Here is a 23,538-nt window from a genome sequence, read left to right as displayed (position 1 = left end):
ATCTCCCCATAACCTCCTCCAAAAGCACAGCACCATACGAGAGCCAAATTAGACGGGAAACACACGGGCCTCTGGATCACAGCCTCAGCAATCAGCAGCTAGGGGCCCTGGAACTAATGCTCTGAGTAACCTGAGCGTCTCTTCTTTGGCTGCAAAATGGGGAAAGAGGTGAGTAGGTGCCCACGTCAAGGGAGGATTATGCAAAGAAGGTGAAAGTGTCAGTCACTCAGTACTGTCTGACTCTTTGTGACCCCATGGACTGTAGCCTGCCAGGCTCCTCCATCCAGGGAATTCTCCAGACAAGAATACTGGAGTAGGTTGCCATTCTCTTCTCCAGGGGCTCTTCCTGACCCAGGGATTCAATTGAGTCTCCTGCATTGCAGGCAGACTCTTATACTGTTTGAGCTACCTGGGAAGCCCAAGGTATCTGCAGTCATAGCTCTAGTCAAAGATTACATTGCTATGAGCTTTATCCAGTGTCATCTCCCACCACCAAACGGATTTCTTCCTCCCTCCTGTGAACACCAGCATCACGTTTTCTGACCCTCTGATCCTCGCTTGGTCCAATAATTTTAAATATCAGTCAAATATGAAAGGCATTTGTGAATGGGGCTCATTTCACCCTGAAAGTTGTATCCAATAGCTTCCTCAACATTATATCTCACTTGATAGCTAACATATCACTTTCCACCCTGAAGAGGTAAATAAGTATCTGTTGAGTGACTACTGCCCATCAAGGGGGAGGGCTGGCCATTAGGAGGTGACAGAGGTGACCCAGAGCGATTCTAGGTAGAATCCTCTTCTAGTTATTCAACATCAGTGACTATTGTCAAAGGGGGAGGGGGAGGGAGATCAAATTAAAAAATTGGACCTTGGGAATACCCTGGAAGTCCAGTGGTTGCTGCTGGCTGCTGCTAAGTCACTTCAGCTGTTTCTGACTCTGTGAGACCCCATAGACGGCCACCTACCAGGCTCCCCAGTCCCTGGGATTCTCCAGGCAAGAACACTGGAGTGGGTTGCCATTTCCTTCTCCAATGCATGAAAGTGAAAAGTGAAAGTGAAGTCGCTCAGTCGTGTCCGACTCTTCACGACCCCATGGACTGCAGCCCACTAGGCCCCTCTGTTCATAGGATTTAATCGCAGTATTTCCATCGCAGGAGGCATAGGTTCAGCCCCTCTCCAGGGAACTAAGATCTCCCAAACAAACAAACACAACTCCTCACAACTAGACTCTGACTTAGAAGCTCCAGTACAAGAGGCTAGATAGACAGTGATGTAAGAGTGAACAATATAATAATATTTAACCAAATATTAATATAGATTCGAGTATGGGAAGGGATGCGTGCGTGCTCAGTGGCTTCAGTCATGTCCTACTCTTTGTGACCCTTTGGACTGTAGCCTACCAGGTTCCTCTGTCCATGGGATTTTCACCCCTTTCCAGGGGATCTTCCCCACCCAGGGATCGAACCCAAGTCTTTTGTGTTTCCTCCACTGGCAGGTAGGTTCTTTACTGCTGAGCCATCTGGGAAGCCCTGTCTGTCCTTTAGGTCTGACCTAGTTATCATGACCCCACCGAGTCCTCAAAATACCCTTATGAGATGGATAATGCTATTATAGCCTCTTCTGACATCAGAAAAGTGAGACAGAGAGAGCTAGGTATTGACAAAGCTGGGATTGTAGCCTAGCTGGTATTGTACTGGCTTCACAGCCCAAACTTTTAATTGCTATGGCAGGCAGCAGTGGTCAGACTTCAGCCGGCATCAGCACCACCTCGAGGGCCCATCAAAACACAGATGGCTGGGCCCCACGCCCAGCCCAGAGGTTCTGAATCAATAGAGTGGATGCAGAGGGAGGGGGAGGTTGGGTTTAAGAATTTGCATTTTTAACAAGTCCCAGAGGAAGCTGAGGCTGCTGGTCCAAGAGCTAAAAAACTTACTGCCCTACAGAGCGCCACCCTCCACGTGTCATCTTACATGACATTCGAGAGAATGCTGGAGGCCAGCCTCCTAGCGTGTGTGCGTGCTCAGTGGCTTCAGTCGTCTCGGACTCTTTGTGAACCTATGGACCATAGCCTGCCAGGCTGCTCTGTCCATGGGATTCTCCAGGCAAGAATACTGGAGTGGGGTGCCGTGCCCTTCTCCAGGGGATCCTCTCCACCCAGGGCTCAAAACCATTCTCGTATGTCTCCTGCATCAGCAGGTGGGTTCTTAACCACTAGCGCCATCTGGGAAGCCCAGGTCCTATTCTAAATAGGAACTGGTTTCAAGCAAGCCCTTACAAAGACTCATGATGGTTTCCAAGAATGTATTCAAACATTTTTAAAAACCTCACTAAACAGGTGCACTCGAAATAACATAAACGAAGAGAGAGGAGGGTGGGGGATGATGTCTAATATGGAGCTCTCGATAAATAAGCCATGGCCCCATACAAGAGAAGAGAGCTACCACCATGCATAGAACAGGTGCAGCCCCATTTTAATGCAGAGGCGGTCGGTCTAGCCATGCAAAGGTAATTGTATTGCTTGTCAATCACTTCGGGACCGCAATATGCTTTTGCAAGAATGTAATACAAATGCACATCTCATTTTCTTAGAAAGGTAATAACAGTAGTTAAATATTTGGATGAATGCAAGCAGGGGATGATTGCACTACAGCAAATTAGTTTACGGAAAAGGAAAGAAAGTATGGGATACCCAGACTATACAGTCTGTTTGAATAATGTAATATATCCCATCCACCAATATATTCTTAAAGAAAAGTTTATTTAATGATGGAATATCTTGCTGCCCCTTCCAAATGGGAAAAAAAATATTTGTAATGCATTCAAATGCATTAAACCATAGCTGGTTTAGAATGGATATCAGGTGGGTCCATAAACTCACTGGCATTTGTACAGCATTGTGCGGTGTGAGGACACTGACATTTTCCCAGGGAAAAATATATTTTTTTAATTAGATTATCAAAGACATCTGTGACATTCCACCTTCTCCCCCCAAATTTAAGAACTACTCATTTATGGTGTTTGTCTCATAATGCACTCAATGAAGAGGCTTTCTTTTTAATGTGAGAAGTTACATTTTAGAACTGGCTGAGAATTTAAACAAGAACTCACAGCAAAACCAAAAATAAAGCCAAACAGCTAGAGAGAATTCTGGAAAGTATTCTGAGAATAGGTGACGATGACTATAGTTCCTAGTGTTTATGTTAATTGAGAAAGTTCCTGAGCATCAGATAATAACATCTGAGCATGAGACATATATAAATTAAAACCAGAAAGCATGATTGATTCACAGAAAGAAAGGTTCACCCACATAGTTCCACAGGTTTCTTCAGGACCTAGCCTGAAAGCACCCCCTAAGGTGCTATGTATGGGCTTCATTCTTGTACTGGTCAACTGTATAAAGTTTCTCCCAGGGATATCACCATATCTTTTTGCATTCAGAGGAGCATAGTCTCCTCAAAATACTTCATGAGGTAACTCTAAGAAGTTTCATATAGATGTGTCATAACAGGGCTTCCCAGGTGGCTCAGTGGTAAAGAAGCCGCCTGCTAAGACAGGAACCACAAGAGACGTGGGTTCAATCCCTGGGTTGGGAAGATCCCCAGGAGGAGGAAATGGCAACATACTCCAGTATTCTTGCCTGGAAAATTGCATGGAGAGAGGAGACTGGCGGGCTACAGCCCATGTGGTCACAAAGAGTCGGACACGACTGAGCAACTGACCACACATGTGTCATAATTAATGACCTGAGAAAGTGCAGAATATGTTGCTCAAAAATATCCCGAGAGCCAAGATGAAAACCTATAGCAAAATGCTGGATGTTTCACTTAGAATAACGATAATAATTTAAAAATCTCCTATGGTTCTTTATATTTCTATCCTCATACAAGATGCCTGTTACATAGTAGGACTGGATACATATGTGCGTGCTAAGTCGATTCAGTCATGTTTGATTCTTTGGGACCCCAGGGACTGTAGCCTGCCAGGCTCCTCTGTCCAGGGGATTCTCCAGGCAAGAATACTAGATTGGGTTGCCATGCCCTCTTCCAGGGGACCTTCCCGACCCAGAGATCACACCCACTCTTACGTCTCCTGCATTGGCAGGTGGGTTCTTTACCTTAGCGCAGCCTGGGAAACCCAGAACTTGATAAGGTGCTGTTTATTACTTAACCAAGAACAAGAACTTGATGAAACCAATCTCTTGGGGTTTTGCGGGGAGAGGATTATGGTTTAACCGCTGTCCTGTAACATCTGGTGTTGTACTGAGTCTGGAGTATGTGTTTCTGATGCTTCCACCTGCCATCTTTATCCACAGAGCATCAGCCTACAAGCTCCCTCAGATGACAATCACCCAATGGGTAATTTCTCCCCAATGTGAGTCCTGGGAAGACAGACTGGACATGGTGTCTGACACTGACTTAGGGATCAAATGCAAGAAGAAATATGGATGACGTGGTCCCTTCAACTCTCTTTGACACTGTTGACTAGTTAATATTTTGTTTCCAATCTACAGATTCCATTAGCCACTTGAAGTACCTCTGTCTAAAGCCATCTCTCTGGCTTACATGAGATGGAGGTCAATTAACAGCAGGCGCCCCACCCCACCCCCCACAGCCCAGGGGTAAGTAACTCATGGATGCAGACATGTGGGTGTTCAACTCAAGCAAAAGGGGACCTTGAGAAAGAGAGGAGTATGGGCAGCTAATAAAAAGTCAATTCCTATCTCAACAGCAACAACAGTAGCTACAGTTCACTTAACACCTGCCATCTGATGGAACGGATGACGCTGTAACCTCACACTCATCTCCCTACTTCATCCTCTATCAACACTTCAGAGGCAGGTACTGTCTTTACCCAGCTGCTAAGGCAATTGTGCCTACAGAGATTAAGTCAGCTACCAAGGGCAGTGTGAGACAGAACAGCAGGAGGCAATCTTATCTGCCTGGTAGTTTGTGTCTTTATAGGAGTACAACAATCCTACTGACTGTGTAGGTATTAGTTTTCTAACTTATCACCCATTCTCACTCAGTTAATGTTGACAATCAATAAGGAGTTAGCTAACGCAATCTAAAGCTTTCCTCTCATTCCTGTGATTAAGGTCCAGGCAGAATTACCCTCCCCAGGGATGATCATGCATTAATGTCACAATAACTTTCTGTTCAGCTATGTGAGAAAGAGAAGATAAGGCTCTTCATAACCTGTGTTCTTTATTCTCTGGGAGGAACTTCAGAAAATGTCAGGATGTGGAGGAAAAAACCAAATCAATAAAAGGAAATGAATGAATGCCAGGGCACCCTGAGTGAATCTTCCTGGGTGACTACCATGATGTTGGATACTTCCAGGGGTCACCCAAGGTTCCACAAAAGTGGCCATGGAGGTTCTGTGGATGTTTTCCTAACTCTCCCCTCCACAAAAAAAAAAAAAAAAAAAAAAAAAGAAGAAGAAGCTATATATGGACACGGGGTAAATGGCACATTTTTGGTTGAGATTTTAGTAACAGTGTTTTCAGATTTGATTCTTTACAATAAACAGAAGTTTAGGATGTGTCTTCAATTGGTGACAAGGGGAATAATAAATTCTCCCCCCAAAATGTAGTTTGCTAGATGATGGCTTATAAAAAAGGGGATCTCTGAATGTGAGGAAAATCACAGAATGAGATTTTAACAGGACAACTTAGGAAATGACTGGAATTTTTCCTGATTGGGTTTTCTTTCCTTTTTTGGTTTTAATTTTTTTTTAAATTATAAAAAAATTTTAATTGAAGTGTAATTGATTTAGAAGAAGGGGGAGACAGAGGATGAGATGTTTGGATGGCATCAACAATTCAATGGACATGAGTTTGAACAAACTCTGGGAGATAGTGAAGGACAAGGGAAACCTGGCGTGCTGCAGTCCATGGGGTCACAAAGAGTCAGACATGACAGAGTGACTGAACAACAACACTCCCTCAAAAGCCTATCTTACTACATCCACATGTGTTAAAATTGTTAGCATCTATGGTGTTCCCTGTGCCTGCCTGTAAGAAACTCCTTCAAAGGTGCCATTTGCCTTAGCATCCTCAGCTCATGTAGCTGAGAGAGGCACTGTTAAGCTGAACTGGACTGGAAGAAAGAGAGTCAAATCTAGAAACTGGGAAACCAAAGGACCCCGAAGATGAAAAACTACAGGAAACCCACACCATCCCCTGGAACACCTGAATCCTGATGACGTCACTTTCCGGAGAGACGTGGGTTTTGCAACCTCTCTGCTCCTTGCTTCAGTCAACACAGATCAGGTCTCTCCACTCCAGCCAAGGTCTGCTCTGTGTCCTCCTTGGTGCTCTTTTTTTGAGGATAAACTGCTCCTTCTGCCCCTCCTCCTATGGACTCCTTCAGCTTAAGACAATGAAGGAAAAGGAGCCTTCACTGAAGATGCTGAGTTCACACTTTTTCACTTGGTACCAATGTACTCCAGGCAATTTATAATCAGTGCACTCCAGGCAGTTTATAATCCAGCAAAACACCCAGGCAACTGGCTGAATTTCCTTCTTTTGACCAGTACTCTGCTCTAAAACATGCAGACATGGGCATACACATCCCTAGCCTTTCTAAATTTTCTAGTCTTCCTGTCTTGAGAATTTTATCTTTTTACTAAGTGTGATTTCAGAATTCCAGCCATAATATTGCCAGCAAAGAGGCACAATCTACCATTACAACCAAAATGATTAGGAAGATGGCTGGAATATTAAAATGAAATCATGTACAAAGCAGTCACCAACAATGTGTTTTACCGCTTGGAGACACCTAAGTCTCTCCCTGGCAAACATGGCATTCATTAGTTATGCCTGGTTATTCCTAGCAAAGAGCAAGTTCATTACAAGTTAGCAAATTTCAATTTTACAGCAGGTGTGTTATTCAGAGATTTTTAAAAATAAATTGCTCATATGAGGATAAGCCATATAATTTTATTTTATTTTTCTGTCTGATATAGTAATGAGATATCAAGGGTACGTAGACTGAAAGCAACAATTTCCATCTACTGAGGTAAGAAAATGATTTTCAGACAAACTAATATGATATAAACATGCAATTTTACATGTATGGCTTATGAATCTTGCTTCAGTCATCACATGAGCCCAGAGGGTAATTCTTTCTTTTCTTCATTACTCATTATGTGACCTTGGAAATGATAAATCTTTGTTTCTGCCTTTCTGGATCTATAAAGTGGGCTCAATACTGTGGACGGGAGATATCACTATATAACCAATGATTCCTCACAACACATGGTCAGATATAAAAGGCTTAGGACGTGCAGATGTATTATTTTGGAGGACTGTGAGAATTTAAGCTCAATTTATCCTTGGTTTGTTATGATCCTCCACCTTTTCAGTAAAAAAAAACAAAACAAAAAAAAAAAAACAACTTTTTGCAGTAGCAGCTCAGAATTGCCCTAAGAAGCTCAGAATTAATCTAAGTCTAATGATTATTTAAGAAATGATGGACATTGACTTATTTCTCTGCTTTTATTTCCCCTTCCTGATGATTTCATTGGGTCTCATTTCTTAATATCCTTAACTTTATTTCTGAGCATTTGTTTTTAAAACACTTCAAATGCTCTACTCTGGAATGGGTAAGATATGAATAAATAATGAAAAAAGAGTGTCTCCCTTTGTCATCAACATAATAGACATGATCTAGGCTTATTCAGGTTTTCTAAAAGACAGATAAGCTGAAGAGCTATAGAAAATGCATTTAACCCTTTCATACAGTTCAGAATATAACTAGATTCTTTCTAGAGGCCAGAAAGCCAGTCCTTGACCAGAGAAGACTTGTGCCAGACTGTGCTGGGTATCGCTGAGTTTTCCTTGGTGTGTGCGTGCTCAGTCATTTCAGTTGTGTCCAGCTCTTTGCGATCGCATGGACTGTAGCCCTCCAGGCTCCTCTGTGGGATTTTCCAGGCAAAAATCCTGGAGTGGGTTGCCATGCCCTCCTCCAGGGGCTCTTCCCAACCCAGGGATCAAACCTGAGTCTCCTGCATTGGCAGGCAGGTTCTTTACCACTGAGCCACTGGGGAAGTCACATTTGGGTCCTGGTTACTTTTTGTGTTGGGGATCTGGATGGGGGGGCTGTCCTGTGTTTTGTAGGATTTTTAGCAGCATCCCCAGCCTCCATCCAGTAGATGCTATCACAACAACCAAAAACGTCTCCAGACTTTCCCAGTGTCCTGTGAGGACTACTGCTTTAGGGACTTCCCTCTCTCTGACTCCAGGGGGCCAGAATATTCTAATATTCTAGAAAGATTCCTAACAGCACACCAGGGACCCAGAATGTACCTGAAGATTCCTAATAGCAAAGCAGAAAGGGTAGCACTTTGAAACTGCAGCCCATTATACCAGTACCATTTTTCTTTTTTTTTTAAATAGCATTCACCACCATTCCTTGAGATTCACTTGGCAACAGCAAAGTCCATGCAGAGAAAGACCAAACGGGCCATGGGGAACAAATTAAGCTGCAAACAACTTCTCCTCAAATACGGAAAAAGGAAAGCAAAACCATTTTGGAAAAATCCCACGCAATGAGTCGATTCCAATTTCTTTGAGCTTCAAGAATACACCTCCTCACCTAATTTTCTCTTCTGGGCCAAAGATTCATACACTTTGAAGCATAGGATATCTTTGGGGAGGGGGACAAGGCCACCCTGGTGATTTTTCTGTCTTAAACCCTCCCGGTACCCCCAACAGAGAGACTCAAGGGGCGTATGTGATCCAACCTCCTTAATCACCAGATGTTTGCAATCATCAGAAAGACGTCTTGGGCTGTAACCATTTCTCTGTTCTCCAGCATTCAGTCTCAGAGAGAATTTCCATAACAACATGTGACATGTAGAATGCTTAAAGGCACCAACCATGACAAGACAAATTACACTCATTTTTCAAGACTCTGCAAGGTGCTGTACTGCAAGCGGGCGGGCTGCATGCTGGGCGGTTCCGGAGGGGCGGTCAAGGCGGGCATGCACTCCATCGCACGCAGGGATTGGGGCGAGGGCTGGCGTGCTGGGGCGGGAGGCCCGCCCGCGGTGGGGGGCTCCCCACTTACCCGCCGTAGGCTGGGATCGGGGGCGGGGGCGCCGCGGCCCGGAAGGTGTTGTACACGGTGCGGCCACGGCCACGCAGGTGCGCCCCTCGGTAGGCGGCGGCCGCCGTGGCGGCTGGATACGGGAAGCCGGGCACTGTGGGCGAGAGGAGAGAACACAAGGTTCAGATCGCGCCTGCCTCTGGGGAAACCGTCCCCCCTCAACACACACACTCAGGACCCTGCTCCCCGTAGGCCAGGGCCGGACACCCGCACCCCTTCCTTCCAGGAGTCAGACTTCTAAAGGCAGGCTGGAGGGACGAGACCAAGGTTCGATTCCACAGAGGATGGGCTAACGCAGTCAGTGATCCCTGGGACCAATATCTAGGACAAACACCCACAAACGATTCTTACTAACAGGGGAAATGCTCACTGCATAAACTTAACTTTTTAAAAAGGTCGACTGCAAGATGTGTGTGTACTGGGTTCTCACATCTGCCTATTAACATGCATACCTGGCCAATATAGGTATTGTGCATGATACATATGTGGATGAGTATGAAATGTGCATAGGTGTATACGTACACATACACATAAGTATGTGTACATGTGTAAGTGATTATGTATAGTGAAGTGAAAGTTGCTCAGTTGTGTCCGGCTCTTTGTGACCCTGTGGACTATTCAGTCCGTGGAATTCTACAGGCCAGAATACTGGAGAGGGTAGCCGTTCCCTTCTCCAGACGATCTTCCCAACCCAGGGATCAAACTCAGGTCAGATTCACCAGCTGAGCCACAATGGAAGCCCAATTATGTATATATGTGTATATAAAATATTTGTGGGTGTTAGTGTGCATATCACATGTATGTATGCATGTGTACAGGAATATGTACACATGCCTATTTATATATATGTGCATATGTATATAATGTACAAATACATACATACTTCAATGTGTTCTTAGTTATCTCTGAGGCTAAACTTCATGAGAAAATGTTACTTGTCTACTCATAGCTTTTCTCCACTCTGTTTTACTTTTTTTCCCATATTTTCCTTTAGGTATCTAGGGTTGCTTCTTGTTCAGTTGATAAGTCATGTCTGACTCTTTTGTGACCCCATAGACTGTAGCCTGCCAGGCTCCTCTGTCCATGCAATTGCCTACATGAGAATACTGGAATAGTTGCCATTTCCTTCTCCAGGGAATCTTCCCAACTGAGGGATAGAACTTGAGTTTCCTGTGGCTCTTGCATTCGTAGATGGATTCTTTACTGCTGAGCCATGGCGGGGGGAGGGAGGGGTGTCTTTATGAGCCTATATTGCTGGTTAAAATGTTTTAATTGAAATATACTGTACCTACAGACAAGTGTATGCATCAGACGTGTACAGACCCCTCATGCTCCTATGGACAAATCACTACTAAGATCCCATCAGCCCCCTATCCATTTACATAGCTTATAAAACCATGTATACAACCATAACTACAGAGAAGTATGAGGACTCAACTCTGAAAGAGAAAGTGTGGGCAGGGTTATCTTCCCAGGGGTGGTGGTGCGGAAATTCTCTGAGCCAAGTGACTTGGTCAAGAGTCAGGAGGGAAAGTAAGCCTGATGCTCGAGATCCATTATAATTAACACAGCTTTCTCTGCCTGGGATGCCCTTCCTCCTAGGATGTCTGCAAATCCTAATGCATCAGGTCCATGAAACCTGAGGACATCACCCCGCCTTGCTGCTCTTTCTAGTCCCTGAATCACAGGCTCTCACCATGCTGGTCATGCCCGTCCCATCCCACTCTCAGCAGGCACTGTTACCTGCAGTGAATCCCATGGAGGGGATGCTCTTTTAGGAAAATACATTTGAAAAACCACTGTCCCAGGAGATCTATTAATATATTAGAGGCTCAGAAAGTCTTAAGGTAAGGGAAGTGCGTGCACGTGTGCTAAGTTGCTTCAGCTGTGTCTGACTCTTTTCAACTATAGCCTGCCAGGCTCCTCTGTCCATGGGACTTCCCAGGCAAGAATACTGGAGTTAAGTCCACCTGGGAAACCCAAGGGAAGTGCATTAACACCATTAACGCAGCAACCCCAGACTTCATTTCTCCAGGAACTCTAGTTCAAAGAATACCCAGCCTCTCGTGGGTACTGGTCTGGAGAAGAAAATAACTTATTTATTATGTTTACCTCTTCTATTCATCAGCCAACTTCTTGAGGGGCTCCATTGTATCCCATTCATCCTTGCATTTCCCCGTGCATCCCCACCCCATGTCAGCAGAAGCTCCCTGATTTTGTCCACAGTAGGTTCTAGATATTGGACACAGTTGATTCTGGATGACTTAAAGACCAGTGAATGAAGCCCTGGGATGTGGTCCAACCAAATGACTGATGGACTATCCATTCTCTCCTTGATCCTTTCTCTCCTCTCACCCTGTTTGCCTAACAGGAGCTTGAAGTATCTCCCGTTAGAGAGGGAGACAGGTGGAATGAACAAGAACAGGATGGGTTTCCTCGTGTCCACAGCCCTGTCTGCCCTGTTCAGTCTCTCTTGGGATTTTAGACAGTGTTGGTAGCAATGTGCAAGGCTGGGAAGGACCTAGCTTCTCTTGGTCAGATAGGAAGATAAAGGCTCAGAGAGGCCTCAGCCCAGGAGGCTCTTTCCCAGAGGCAAGGCAACACATCCAAGCTGCTCTCTCCCAGAGCATGTATTTTGCAGAATTCCTAACCTCTCACAGGGTGTTGCATGTCATATTATCTTAAAGTTGCCTCTGTCTACATCCAAACAGCCTTCCTCCCTGCCATCATGTTCAAGAGTGGAAACCCTCCACATAGAGAACAGAACAGACAGGTGGTTGCCCAGGGGGATGGGGTTCAGAAAGCGATGGACAGGGAGGTGGGAGTTAGGAGATGTAAGGTTTTATATAAAGAATGAATAAACACCAAGGTCCTACTGTATAGCACAGGGAACTATATTCAGTATCCTGTGATAAGTCATAATGGAAAAAAAAATTTTAAAAAGAATATCAGAAAACAGACTCTGTAGGACTCCAATTACTTTAGACCATGACATTTTTTTGCACCTTGTTTTATGTCCCTGGATATGTTCCAATGTCTCCTAGTTTATAGTCTATGGGAACTTGAATAGAATTTGTATCCTGCTGTTGTGTGAAAATTGTATAAATCTTCATTATGTTGAATTGGTTCATGGTGCTTTTCAGGTCTACTGTATCCTTCTACTCTTTTATCTATTCATTCTATCAATTTTTGAGTTTGATATGGAAACTCCAAATAAAAATATTTATCTACTTTAAAAAATAATTGTAACATATAGTGGAACTATATGTAATTTTGTTCCATATTTTCCAAGTCTCTTGTAATTGTGTTATCATGCTTTCATAGTTTAAAAAAAATAAAAGGAAAGAGAAAAAATATTTGTAAAATATATGAAAAAGAATACATGTGTAACTGAATAACTTTGCTGTACAGCATAAATTACCACAGTATTGTAAATCAACACTTCAATAAAAAGAGAAAAAATAAAGAAAAAGAATAGAAGCCCTTCACTCCATCAGCTCCCCTTAGTCCCAGAGTTCTTGGACAGTAGGTTTGTAACTGCATGTCGGTGGCAGGAGGCTGGGGAAGGAAGAAAGTGGAATTTCCCGCAGCAGTTATTCCCGATCCTATATTCATGGGATTGCACAGACTGGACTATAACTCTTGACCTGGAAGTTGAAGACAGACTGACTACTGTCTGGAATTCTTCGTGTGTTCTTGAATAGCCAATAGCCAGCCTGTTTCTTGGATTCTACCATATCCTTCTCTGATGATGCTAGTAAAATGCTAGGATGGTAGAACCAAGCCAGAATGATTTTATCTTTCTCTTTATGTCCTTTATGTCCCAGAAGACCATCCAGGTTATTTCTTAACCTTTTAAAAAAAATTGTCAGTCAAGACAAATCATATAGCATTACTTAACTCTCAGCTTGCCAGCCCCTCCGCATCCATGTTTCTTAGCTGGTGTTTCAGCTGTGCTCAGTTGCTCAGTTGAGTGTGACTCTTTGCGACCCCATGGACTGTAGCCCTCCAGGCTCCTCTGTCCATGGGATTCTCCAGGCAAGAATACTGGAGTGGGCTGCCATTTCCTCCTCCAGGGGATCTTTCCAACACAGAGACAGAACCCGCGTCTGTTGCATCTCTTGCACTGGCGGATGGATTCTTTACCACTGTTCCACCTGGGAAGCCCAACTACTATTCTTGAACTTGCAAAGAGGTATCAACCTCAATGGGGAAAGCGGGGCAATCCAAATATCCTAAAAGGCCTAGAGTTGTGAGAGAGGAGATGTTGGCTTCAACACTGGGGAGAAAAGGAACGAGTGAGCCTTTGATTCTAACGCGATCTTGCCACAGTTCAAATATTAAGTTTGCGGAGGAACACCCTGGATTTTGAAATAAAGCAAATGAAAAATTCACAATCTGGCAGAGCAGCTGGTTGCCTGTGTGAGGAAACGCAGTAATTATGCTGACCCATTCATTATCGTTGGCTGCGGCACGGAGTGAGCCAGACAAGATCCCTCTCAGCGACAAGCAGGTTTTACAATAATTCTTGGAGGATTTAGATGTTGAGATAGAACATGAAACAGAAGCTCAGCAGTAGAGTGAGGGGAATGCAAGCTGCTAGAAGGGGAAAGCCAGGATGCCGCTGTGTACCCCCCTTTGCTGCAGGGAGAAAATAGCCTTCTCAATGCAGGATAAGGGATTTGCAGGTCTTCGTACCAAGCTCTTTGGGCTGCTCCAAGCAGGGCGCATTAAAGAGATTCTGGTTGTTAAAGGAGCAAGGGAAGGACTGCACATCAACTTCCTGGGAGGCCAAGTGCCCTCAGGTAAGATAAGGAGCCACCTGATGCGAAGAGCTGACTCAATGGAAAAAGACCCTCATGCAGGGAAAAATTGAAGGCAAAAGGAGAAGGGGGCAGCAGAGGGTGAAATGGTTGGATGGCATCACCAACTCAATGGACATGTTGTCATTGTTCAGATGCTCAGTCATCTCTGACTCTTTGCAACCTCATGGACTGTAGCACGCCAGGCTTCTCTGTCCTCCACCATCTCCTGAAGTTTGCTCAAACTCATGTCCATTGAGTCAGTGATGCCATCCAACCATCTCATCCTCTGTTGTCCCCTTCTCCTGCCTTCAATCTTTTCCAGCATCAAGGCCTTTTCTAACGAGTCAGTTCTTTGCATCAGGTAGCCAAAGTGTTGGAGCTTCAGCTTCAGCATCAGTCCTTCCAATGAATATTCAGGAATGAATTTGAGCAAACTCCAGGAGACAGTGAAGGACAGGGGAGCCTGCAGTCCATGGGGTGCAAAGAGTTGGACATCACTTAGTGACTGAGCAACCACAACAAATTTTAACAGGGGCTTCCTGTTACAGGAGCAGGCATGTAAGTCTCCCAGATGGATATCTGCTCAGCTATCCCTTCTTGTTGCCGTCTAGAGCTGGCCAAGGGGTCTCTTCATGAAGTCGCTAGTTAATCACTGTCATTGATGAATATTCCCTTCTCTTCCCCTCTTCTCGCCCATCTCCCTCATTCCTGAAACCAAACAGGACCCAGTGGGGCTCCTGGGCACAAAAGCCTTTCTGTGTTTCCCGTTCCTTGATTACAGGAAATCGGCTTCATTCAGCCTCCAAGACTTTCCCTGAGTTCCAACAGGCAGGTTCAAACAGTTGCTAATTAGGGAAGGGAGGGGATGCAGAGACAAAGCAGCAGCAGCCAAGAAACAGCAGTGTAGCCTTGCGGGGTAGGGTCTCGGCTCCTCCTTAAGGGATATACTTAATAATATCCTTGAGTTGTTCTGCAGATTCTGAAACCCCCAGCAGGTGGGAGAAGTTAACTGCATGCTGCCCACCAGCATACAGACCCCAGACCAGCTGGAAATAGAAGATTGGTGATGTTGACTTCCACTTGCTTCACCACCAATCAGAAGAATGGCCAGGAGCTAGTCAGGCTTTCCTCCTCTTTGAACCATTACCATAAAACTCACCACCCACTCTGGGTCAGGATACACAGTTTTGAAGGCAGTAGCCTGCTGTGGCCCTCTTTGCCTGACAAAGCAATAAAGCTATTCTTTTCTATTTCATCCAAAACTCTCTGAGATTGAATTCGGTGTCCAGGTACACAGAATGGATTAGGCATCCATTCCTTCCTCCCTCCCTTTTATTTTGTAATCTCCTTCTGAAGAAGCCTACTCCAAATCTTCTTGGGTGTACTAGCAATCAAGTAACTTGGATCACAGATATGAAGGGAAAAAAATACCCTCACCATAGCTAAAACGCAAGCTCCATGTGGGCAGTGTTATTCATCTGTTCTGCTCTTTGATTTAGGAAATTGCCTAGCCCAGCAAGGTATCAGCTACCTAATACCATGCCTGGACATGCTTTGATGATGAACCCATGTTTGTCTCCTTTAAAAGGACCATAACTCTGTCCTTTATAAAAAGCATGCTGCCCAAGATCTGCAGAAACACAGTGTGCAAATAATACATGAGATCTCAATCATCATTATAAAAACTGCTACACTCATTTATAAAAACTGCTACACTCCTGACCCAAAAATAGCAACCAGACTTGGAATATGTGTGATTCTGATGAAAAGGGAGATGATTTGGGTAAATGCTCTGCTCTGGGAATTATTGCCCACCCTCATTCACTTAAATTCACCTTTATTGCTGCACAGCATTAGGGTTTGGAGATTGGTTTCTTGTTCTCAGAGAAGTTGAGCTCAAACTCCCCCCACCCCCAGACAGGTGGTACCCATCTGGTCAGTAAAAGGTATTTGGTCACGTTCCTTCTTGCACATAGCCCCACGTGGAGCTTCCTAGCAACCCAGCAAATCTGAGTCTTTATGCAATGAGTGTGCGCAACAAGGAACACTGGAAAATAGCAATCCTTATAATCCCTGCCTTGCCTGACTGACAGCTGTACCTTCTGTGTTTCTTCCTGTCTCCATGAGAGGACATGCCCCCTATGGCTGGCTCAGGACAGTGTGGCTCTCCTGTCTTGCAACTAAGACAAATGATCAAATTCAAGGGCAAAACACCACAACTGTTTGTCAAGCTTCCTTTAGACTCTGGTGGAATGGTAGGAGCTGATCTATTTATTTTTACTTGCCTACGGGGTCTCCTGGCTTATAGAGCATGGTTAACTGCATATGTGAAACGTATACTTAGGTGATTCGGATATAGGTTAAACAAAACCAAAATGGCTTTATCCTTGAACCATGTAAAAAGAATGTACTGTGCGGTGCTAAGTCGCTCAGTTGTGTCTGACTCTTTTTGACTCCATGAACTGCCGCCCACCAGGCTCCTCTATGTCCATGGGATTTCCCAGGCAAGAATACTGGAATGGGTTGCCATTTCCTCCTCCAGGGGATCTTCCAGACCCAGGGATCAAACTAAAATCCTGTGTTTCCTGCATTGCAAGCAGATTCTCTTACTCGCTGAGCCATCAGACTTTCCTACATGTTGCCTATAGCCTAAAACAGGATTGCCCATTCTCAAGGATCTCATCTTTAAGGGTATAACACTTTTCCATTCATATGGAGATAAAAAGTTGCAAAACAGAGAGTAACATTCATCTTGTTGGAGGTTTACAGGAATATAGTGATCAGACCTACATGGAGAGTTACAAGAACAAAGGATTCTGACATCAAGAAGCTTGCAACAACCGACCAAGTGCCTCCCTTGCCTTGCCTTTAAAAATGCTTTGCTGAAGCCCTTCAGAGAATTCGGGGTGTTTTGAGTCATCCCTCTCCTTGCATCACCCTGCAGGCCAATAAACCTTTTCTGCACCCAAACTCTGACATTTAGGTATTGTTTGGTCTCACTGTGCTTTGGTCACATGAACTTGGGTTTGGTAACAAGAAGACATCTTAATTATGTGTTTACATTGCAGCATGAATTGTCTCTTTTGCTGAAAGTTATGTCATCTATCAATACCCCAGTTCAGGAGTTTGGACGTAGGAAGTGGGCAACACGTGTTTAATAAATCCAATGCAAAAGGCCAAGGGGAAACGCATAATGTCCTCTCCACTACCAAAACAGAGTAAATCGATGCTAATAAAAGTCATTCACCTGTCACCCTGTCCAATATTTGTAAATGCCTCTTTGTTAATTAAAGAACAATGTTTGAAAGAAAAGACACCAAATTAGAGGCATTTCTGAACCCCAACGCTGGAGTTTGATTTTTTTTTTCCTAGTTGAACTTCAAGTTAATAAGCATGTAAACAGACCATCAATGGCAAACAATGGAAAGTATTCAGGCTGCTTCGTGGGTACCAAATAAATCCTTAGTTCTTGGCATGAGGGAGACAAGGGAGGGGGGGAAAAGCACAGGTTCATTATACTGGAAACGTTCCCTCTTTAACCTGCTCCAGCATGAATCAAAGTGAAAAATCTGGTATCACTGCAATGAAAATTGGATTTAGCTCATAAGCTAAAAATGAGTTTCTCTCCAAGAAAACAGGGCCTGAGCTTCTGGAGCAAATGCCAATTGCACATCTTGTTGACACCTCGACATCCGCAGCCCACCCACTCCCAACCTTCAGCTAGATTTAGATCCAGAGCAGAGAGGGACGAGGTTAGCAGAGCAACCATCTCAGCTCTCAGGAATAAGGAGTTCTCCACCGCTGAACTCAATGAAACGGAAACTTCAGGGACGTAACCAGAGGCATGCTGTGATGTGCTCAAGTATCAAGGCAAATCAACATTTTTAAAGGGAAGATGTGTGGGTGTATCAACCAGACAAATGGGCCATTTACCAAAGTGTCAACTGCTTATTGCCTGTCTCCCCCGCAAGACAGACGCCCCCACCTCCCACCTCCGAGCAGCTCCGAGTTCAATGTATTTACAGCGACGAATGCGTAAGCCCTTCCCTCTGTCTCTTTTACGAATGTGGTGCTTACCTTCGAAAATAAACACAAATGAGATCATCTCAGCAAGCCCGGAAATCCCAAGAGAAGGAACACAACAAAACCCGTGGAAAATACTTGAGGGTTATAAACTGCATATTAAAGTTTTAGAGCTCTGGGAGAGATGGAAGAACAGCAGATGCAAAACCCGACGGGGGGGCAGACTCTGCATCAAAACCATAAAAATATACAACTGCTTTAACGGGCAATTATTCTTTGCATTTGTGCATGGGTTTGAATTTGCATGAGGTTGCCAGATGCCCTGAAAAGGTGTGCTGTTTAGGATGGATGGGGGTGGGGGAAGCTCTTTGTCTGTTCTTCCTCTTTTTTGCTTCGTGAATGCCACCTTCCCCCTCCCCCACCCCTGAAATGTTTTAAGACAGAGATGTTCCTACTCATTTGGGGGTTGAATTGTTCCGCGGGTAATTTACGGTAGGAAATATTCACTTACACAATTCTGGGGGTACAGATGCGGTTTCAGCAGCAGGTTCACGGTTCTGCAGGATTCCCCTCGAGGGAACTCCCGTTCCATGAACTGGACCATAAATTAAGAAGTGGCATAATAGGTAACATACCGAGGTGAAATAAACAACCAGCGATGGCTCAATTTCACAGGCAGAGCACTGTGTGATAAACATCACAATGCATCGTCCAAAAAAGCCCACATAAAAACCTGATGACTTATTTTCCACATGGCAAAAAAAATGTTTGTGCAATTTGCAGGACAGATCTCAAAGAAAGATACATCAAATTGGTTTGTAACACAAAATGTATACACAGTAAGGTCACTGTCTTTAAATAAGACTAAATGGAAAACTTAATATGATGGACCATATTTGGTTCTAGGTCAAAGTAAAAATGGAAAGGCTTTCAGTTTTGTTAAAATTCAGTCACTTCCAGGTTTAGGAGTAAGAAGGGAGTCTTGCATTCAGGCAGTCATTGACAAAAAGACCAAAATGGCCACTTAATTGTTGGACTCTCTGGTTTTCATACGCACGTCTATTCATCCCTGAAACTCACATTTGGGATTGGCTCTTGTTTCATTTTAAAATGCATGTTGATATTAAACACTGCTGTTTAGAAGTGAATAAATCTACGTTTTGGACAAACAGTTTCTTACAGGACATCCTCATTTGAAATGCATTGAATAGGAAAACAAAAATTTCTAATTAATGTACAAGTCTAATCACCATTCTCCACATGGAAGAGTAATTTTTCACTGTTCATTTGCTCGGTTTAATCTCAAAACTGACATAACAGAAACGCAATGTCCTATAAATCTCCGCTCATTTGTTTCTTTAATATTCATATTCCATTGAACTGCAGCTGCTTGTTGGTGCAGTCTATTACAACTTGCAAAAGTGTCGATAAAAATATTATGAAAGGCAAGATGTGTTTCTTGCCGGCTGCACGTGCCATTTATTTGGAGAAAGACAATAAATGGTTCGAGGATGCCTCCCCCCACCCCCGCCTGCTGTTTGGTGGGTGATTAGTGATTAATTACCTGGCAGCAAATTGACATGGCACAAGGAAATTGACACAGCCCTGATTAATTAACTTTTTATGGGCGGCAGTTACTCACAAAACATTGCGCACCATAATTGAATCTCTTTACATAACGTCATGGTACAAAAGTTTTAGTCAAATCCAAATTAGCCAGAAGTTTCTAGGCCGTTACAGGTCCGAGGAGGATGTGTGGAAAGAACTGGCAAGAACTTGGAGAGAGATGTACATTTTTGAAAGGAAAAAAAAAAATGATGGGGATATTCTGCTGGCTTGATTGCCAAAGATGAATTTATTGACCTAAATCTTCACCGTCTGAGACTGACAGACCTCATTTCCTCCAGCCTCCTCTGACCACCGCGTCTTAGTGATAAAGATTCTCGCCTTTGTCCAGTCTCTAAACGTCGACTCCCTAATCTAATTCTTGGTTCCAACATCACCTCCTCCTTCCAAGATTTTTCCTCTCAATTTTACCCCACATTTCTTGATGCCACCACGGCCACCACCATACCACTCCTTTTTCCCTTTTCACCTACCATCTCCTTCCTACCATTTCATATGATTGCACTCTCCTTATTGAGCTCTCTCTTGAGGTGTCCTGAGGACTTTATCTTTGTCCAGACTGTGTCTCCAGTACCCAGATGATGACCTGGCCCCAGGTACACGCTGAGATGTTTATTGATTATATCGTCAGATAAACTCAGAATGCCACAGTAGTTCTGTTACGAAGGAAAGATGAGCGACAGTCCTTGACCCTGTGAGAGCTGCTGCTTCGGAAGGATGTCTATTTTAAGAGAAATTTAATGAGGACATCAGTGATGAGAGACTCTGGACCTCACGTGTCTCAAAGTTCAGGCAGTGATAACTGGGATCATTAAAAGTAGAGATTACAGTTGGCATAATTCCATGCTCTCGGACTCCATGATCAGATAGATGAGATTTTACTGCATGATGAAACATACAGTAAACAGCTACTAGTCACTAATCCTTGCTAATGGCCAGACCCACAGATGAACTCACAAAACTCTTCACAGAACCACACGAATCCGATCTTAACTGTAATCTTCCCTTTCCTGGGGCGGAAAGGTAGACAGAGAGCAGCTCAGAAACTCTCCAGTGATCTGAACCCAGACAACTTGACACCAGACCCTGACATCTTATTTATTGCAGGAGGCCCTGGAACAAAGGGATCCTTTGTCAGTTTTAGGTAAAACCTTTCCACTTCCACTTTCTCCATGTACAGCTTGCATGTGTGCGTGCTAAGTCACTTCAGTCGTGCCTGACTCTTTGCGGCCCCATGGACTGTAGCCCGCCAGGGTCCTCTGTCCATGGGATTTCCCAGGCAAGAATACTGGAGTGGATTGCCATACCCTCCTCCAGGAGATCTTCCCCACCCAGGGACTGAACCCATGTCTCCTGCATCTCCTGCACTGGCAGGCAGGATCTTTACCACTAGCGCCACCCGGGAAGCCCCTCTAAGCTGCTTCCAGGCCGTCAGTTTTCACTTCCCTCCTATTGTCTGGACAAGCTGCTCCATTACCTCCCTTAATCCATAACACATCCAAGAGAACCAGCCCTGATTCATTATGGACTGAATTAATTTGCAGGGGGATCTGTCTACAAGCCTCCCTGAGACCTTGCTGCAAGCCAGGGCATGGAAAAGAGGGGGGCAGGTGACATTTCTTCCATTCTATATTTATGTTTGGGCTTCCCTCATAGCTCAGTTGGTAAAGAATCCACCTGCAATGCAGGAGACCCAGGTTTGATCCCTGGGTCAGGGAGATCCACCAGAGAAGGGATAGGCTACCCACTCCAGTATTCTTGGGCTTCCCTTGTGACTCAGCTGGTAAAGAATCCACCTGCAATGCAGAAGACCTGGGTTCGATCCCTAGGTTGGGGAGATCCCCTGGAGAACGGAAAGGCTTCCCACTCAAGTATTCTGGCCTGGAGAATTCCATGGACTGTACCATTCATGGGGTCGCAAAGAGTCAGACACGACTGAGCGACTCACTTTCTCAAATGTCACTAGATTCACAGCTTGGTTAGAAATAGTCTCTTTCTTGGAAAGAAATGAGTCATCTAGGCAAAAAATATACATTAAAGCATGTAATGCCGATATAGGGATGCATTCTGAGCAGTGAGTTTGGTGTTCCCAAAGCAGACATGTTTCTGAACTTAACAAATTTAAGAAGTCTCAACAAACCGCCTCACAACCCCACAATGTTCACACACCTGAATATTCTTTCAACACTTAGGAGTTTGAATGATGACAGCAGCCTTGGATATTATCTAATTACCCCCTGATTCCTGCTTACCCCCTGAAGTTAGGGGCTGGTCGTCTCTTTTTTCCCAGGTTACAAATGGGCAGATTAATCCAACAGACATGGGGGGAGGGCCAAGGCTGCTAAAATGTGCAGAGAATCTTTTTCTGTGCTAAAGACCTTTTTGTGTTCCACCTCCTTATATGTATTGACATCGGCCCCCTGGGCAGGGTTTCTGTAACATTTCATTCAGTGAAAACAAAAGAAAACAAAACAAGAATGCATCTCCATCTTGGAGGGTTTGACTCGGCAGGACCTCAGAAGACATCTGCAAAAGTGCTTTCTGTCCTTAGAAGGAACCTGGGGAGACAAAGACCTGAGATGCTGAGACCTACTGTAACTCAGACGAAGCGATTTACCAGCATCTATTCCTCTGACAATACCTGTATTGGTGTCAACGTAGCTTTTTGCGGGCAGCCGTGGAGGGGAAAAAAAAGGCTAATAATTTATATAAATAATTACTTTATTGAGTGCATACACACAGTAAAGCTTCAATTGTTAAATCATTCATGATCTAGCTAACAGCTGGCTGAAACAGCAAGCTCGGTGAATTGCCTCTCCAGGTAGGAAGCGGGGCAAGTGAGATAAATGAGCTCCCTTATGCTGAGCTGAATTTCCCATGGTTCTCTGGGGCTGCTGCGGCTCCATGAACGCGAGGCCCTAGATGGGGGTTGATGGGGACTCACGGGATGGAAATGCGATGCAAAAGCATCGTTCATTTCACGGCCAGCCATCACTGTGATGTCAAACCCCTCCTGATTTTGAGAACCAGCTCCGGGCTTGAAAACTGAGTCCTGATCCTCTGGGCAACGTCCCCAAACAAACCCAGAGGTTTACAGGTGCTTTCTGGACCTGGGATCACCTGTCTGATTTCCCAGCTGGAGACCTCCCCAACATGCCCACCTAGACCAGGTCGAAGGTGGGCCATTCAGACATGGTTCAGTTGTCCAGGCACTAGGCTAACATAAACCTTCCAAGCCAGTTTTGTTGGTGAACTTTCAAAAGCACCTGGGAAAGATCGCATCTAAGAACGAAAAGGAAAGAAGAGCCATTTGTTTGAGGAGCTACAATGCCTCAAGCAGCCTGAAAACTTTTAAAACAAGGATGTCACTTAATGCTCACAGGTAAGCAGGTATTTGGGCTTCCCCAGTGGCTCAGCAGTAAAGAATCCACCTGTAATGCAGGAGACCCAGAAGACACGGTTTCAGAGACACGGGCTCGATCCTTGGGTCGGGAAGATCCCTTGGAGGAGGAAATGGCAACCCACTCCAGTATTCTTGTCTGGAGAATTCCATGGCCTGAGGAGCCTATAGGGTCACAGTCCATGGGGTCAAAGTGGCTTAGTACACATGCCACACCAAGTTCTCCAGTAGCAATAAAAGAGCTCTTGGCAGGTCACTGCTTTTACATGAATGAAAACATGATTTCAGACAATGGTGTTTTGGAGTTCTTCATGATACAAGTGTTGAAACAACTGTGTTTAAAGGAACTATGCCAGGTTCAGTTTCCTTTCATGCATCTTTACTGTGTGTGAGGAAATCTGCTTTTGAAGAGAAATAACGCAGGAGAAATGAGGGGACCACCTCTCTGGGGTTGGACATATTTCTATGCAAGAAATACCAAGCATCCCACTGCAGGGCTTGAGTGTCCTTAGTGGTCCTTGTTGCTTAGTGGCTGAGTGTGTTTGACTCTCTGAGACCCCATGGTCTGTAG

The 23,538-nt window shown here is 44.5% G+C and overlaps 1 protein-coding gene across 9 annotated transcripts in view; it reads right to left on the bottom strand.

Moving 5' to 3' along the window:
* Positions 1-23,538, bottom strand: part of LOC129637986 (RNA binding protein fox-1 homolog 1) — a 408,351-nt gene that overhangs the window by 57,678 nt on the left and 327,135 nt on the right. For all 9 annotated transcript variants that reach the window (XM_055562381.1, XM_055562374.1, XM_055562372.1 and 6 more), the window contains exon 9: positions 9,075-9,207. In XM_055562381.1, the coding sequence (XP_055418356.1) occupies positions 9,075-9,207 (133 nt within the window). The remainder of the gene's footprint in view (positions 1-9,074; positions 9,208-23,538) is intronic.

This window comes from Bubalus kerabau, chromosome 23 (genome assembly GCF_029407905.1).
Source record: "Bubalus kerabau isolate K-KA32 ecotype Philippines breed swamp buffalo chromosome 23, PCC_UOA_SB_1v2, whole genome shotgun sequence".
Taxonomy (NCBI): domain Eukaryota; kingdom Metazoa; phylum Chordata; class Mammalia; order Artiodactyla; family Bovidae; genus Bubalus; species Bubalus kerabau.
The sequence above is the reverse complement of the archived record's forward strand: the minus strand, read 5'-3'. Positions and strand labels throughout refer to the sequence as shown.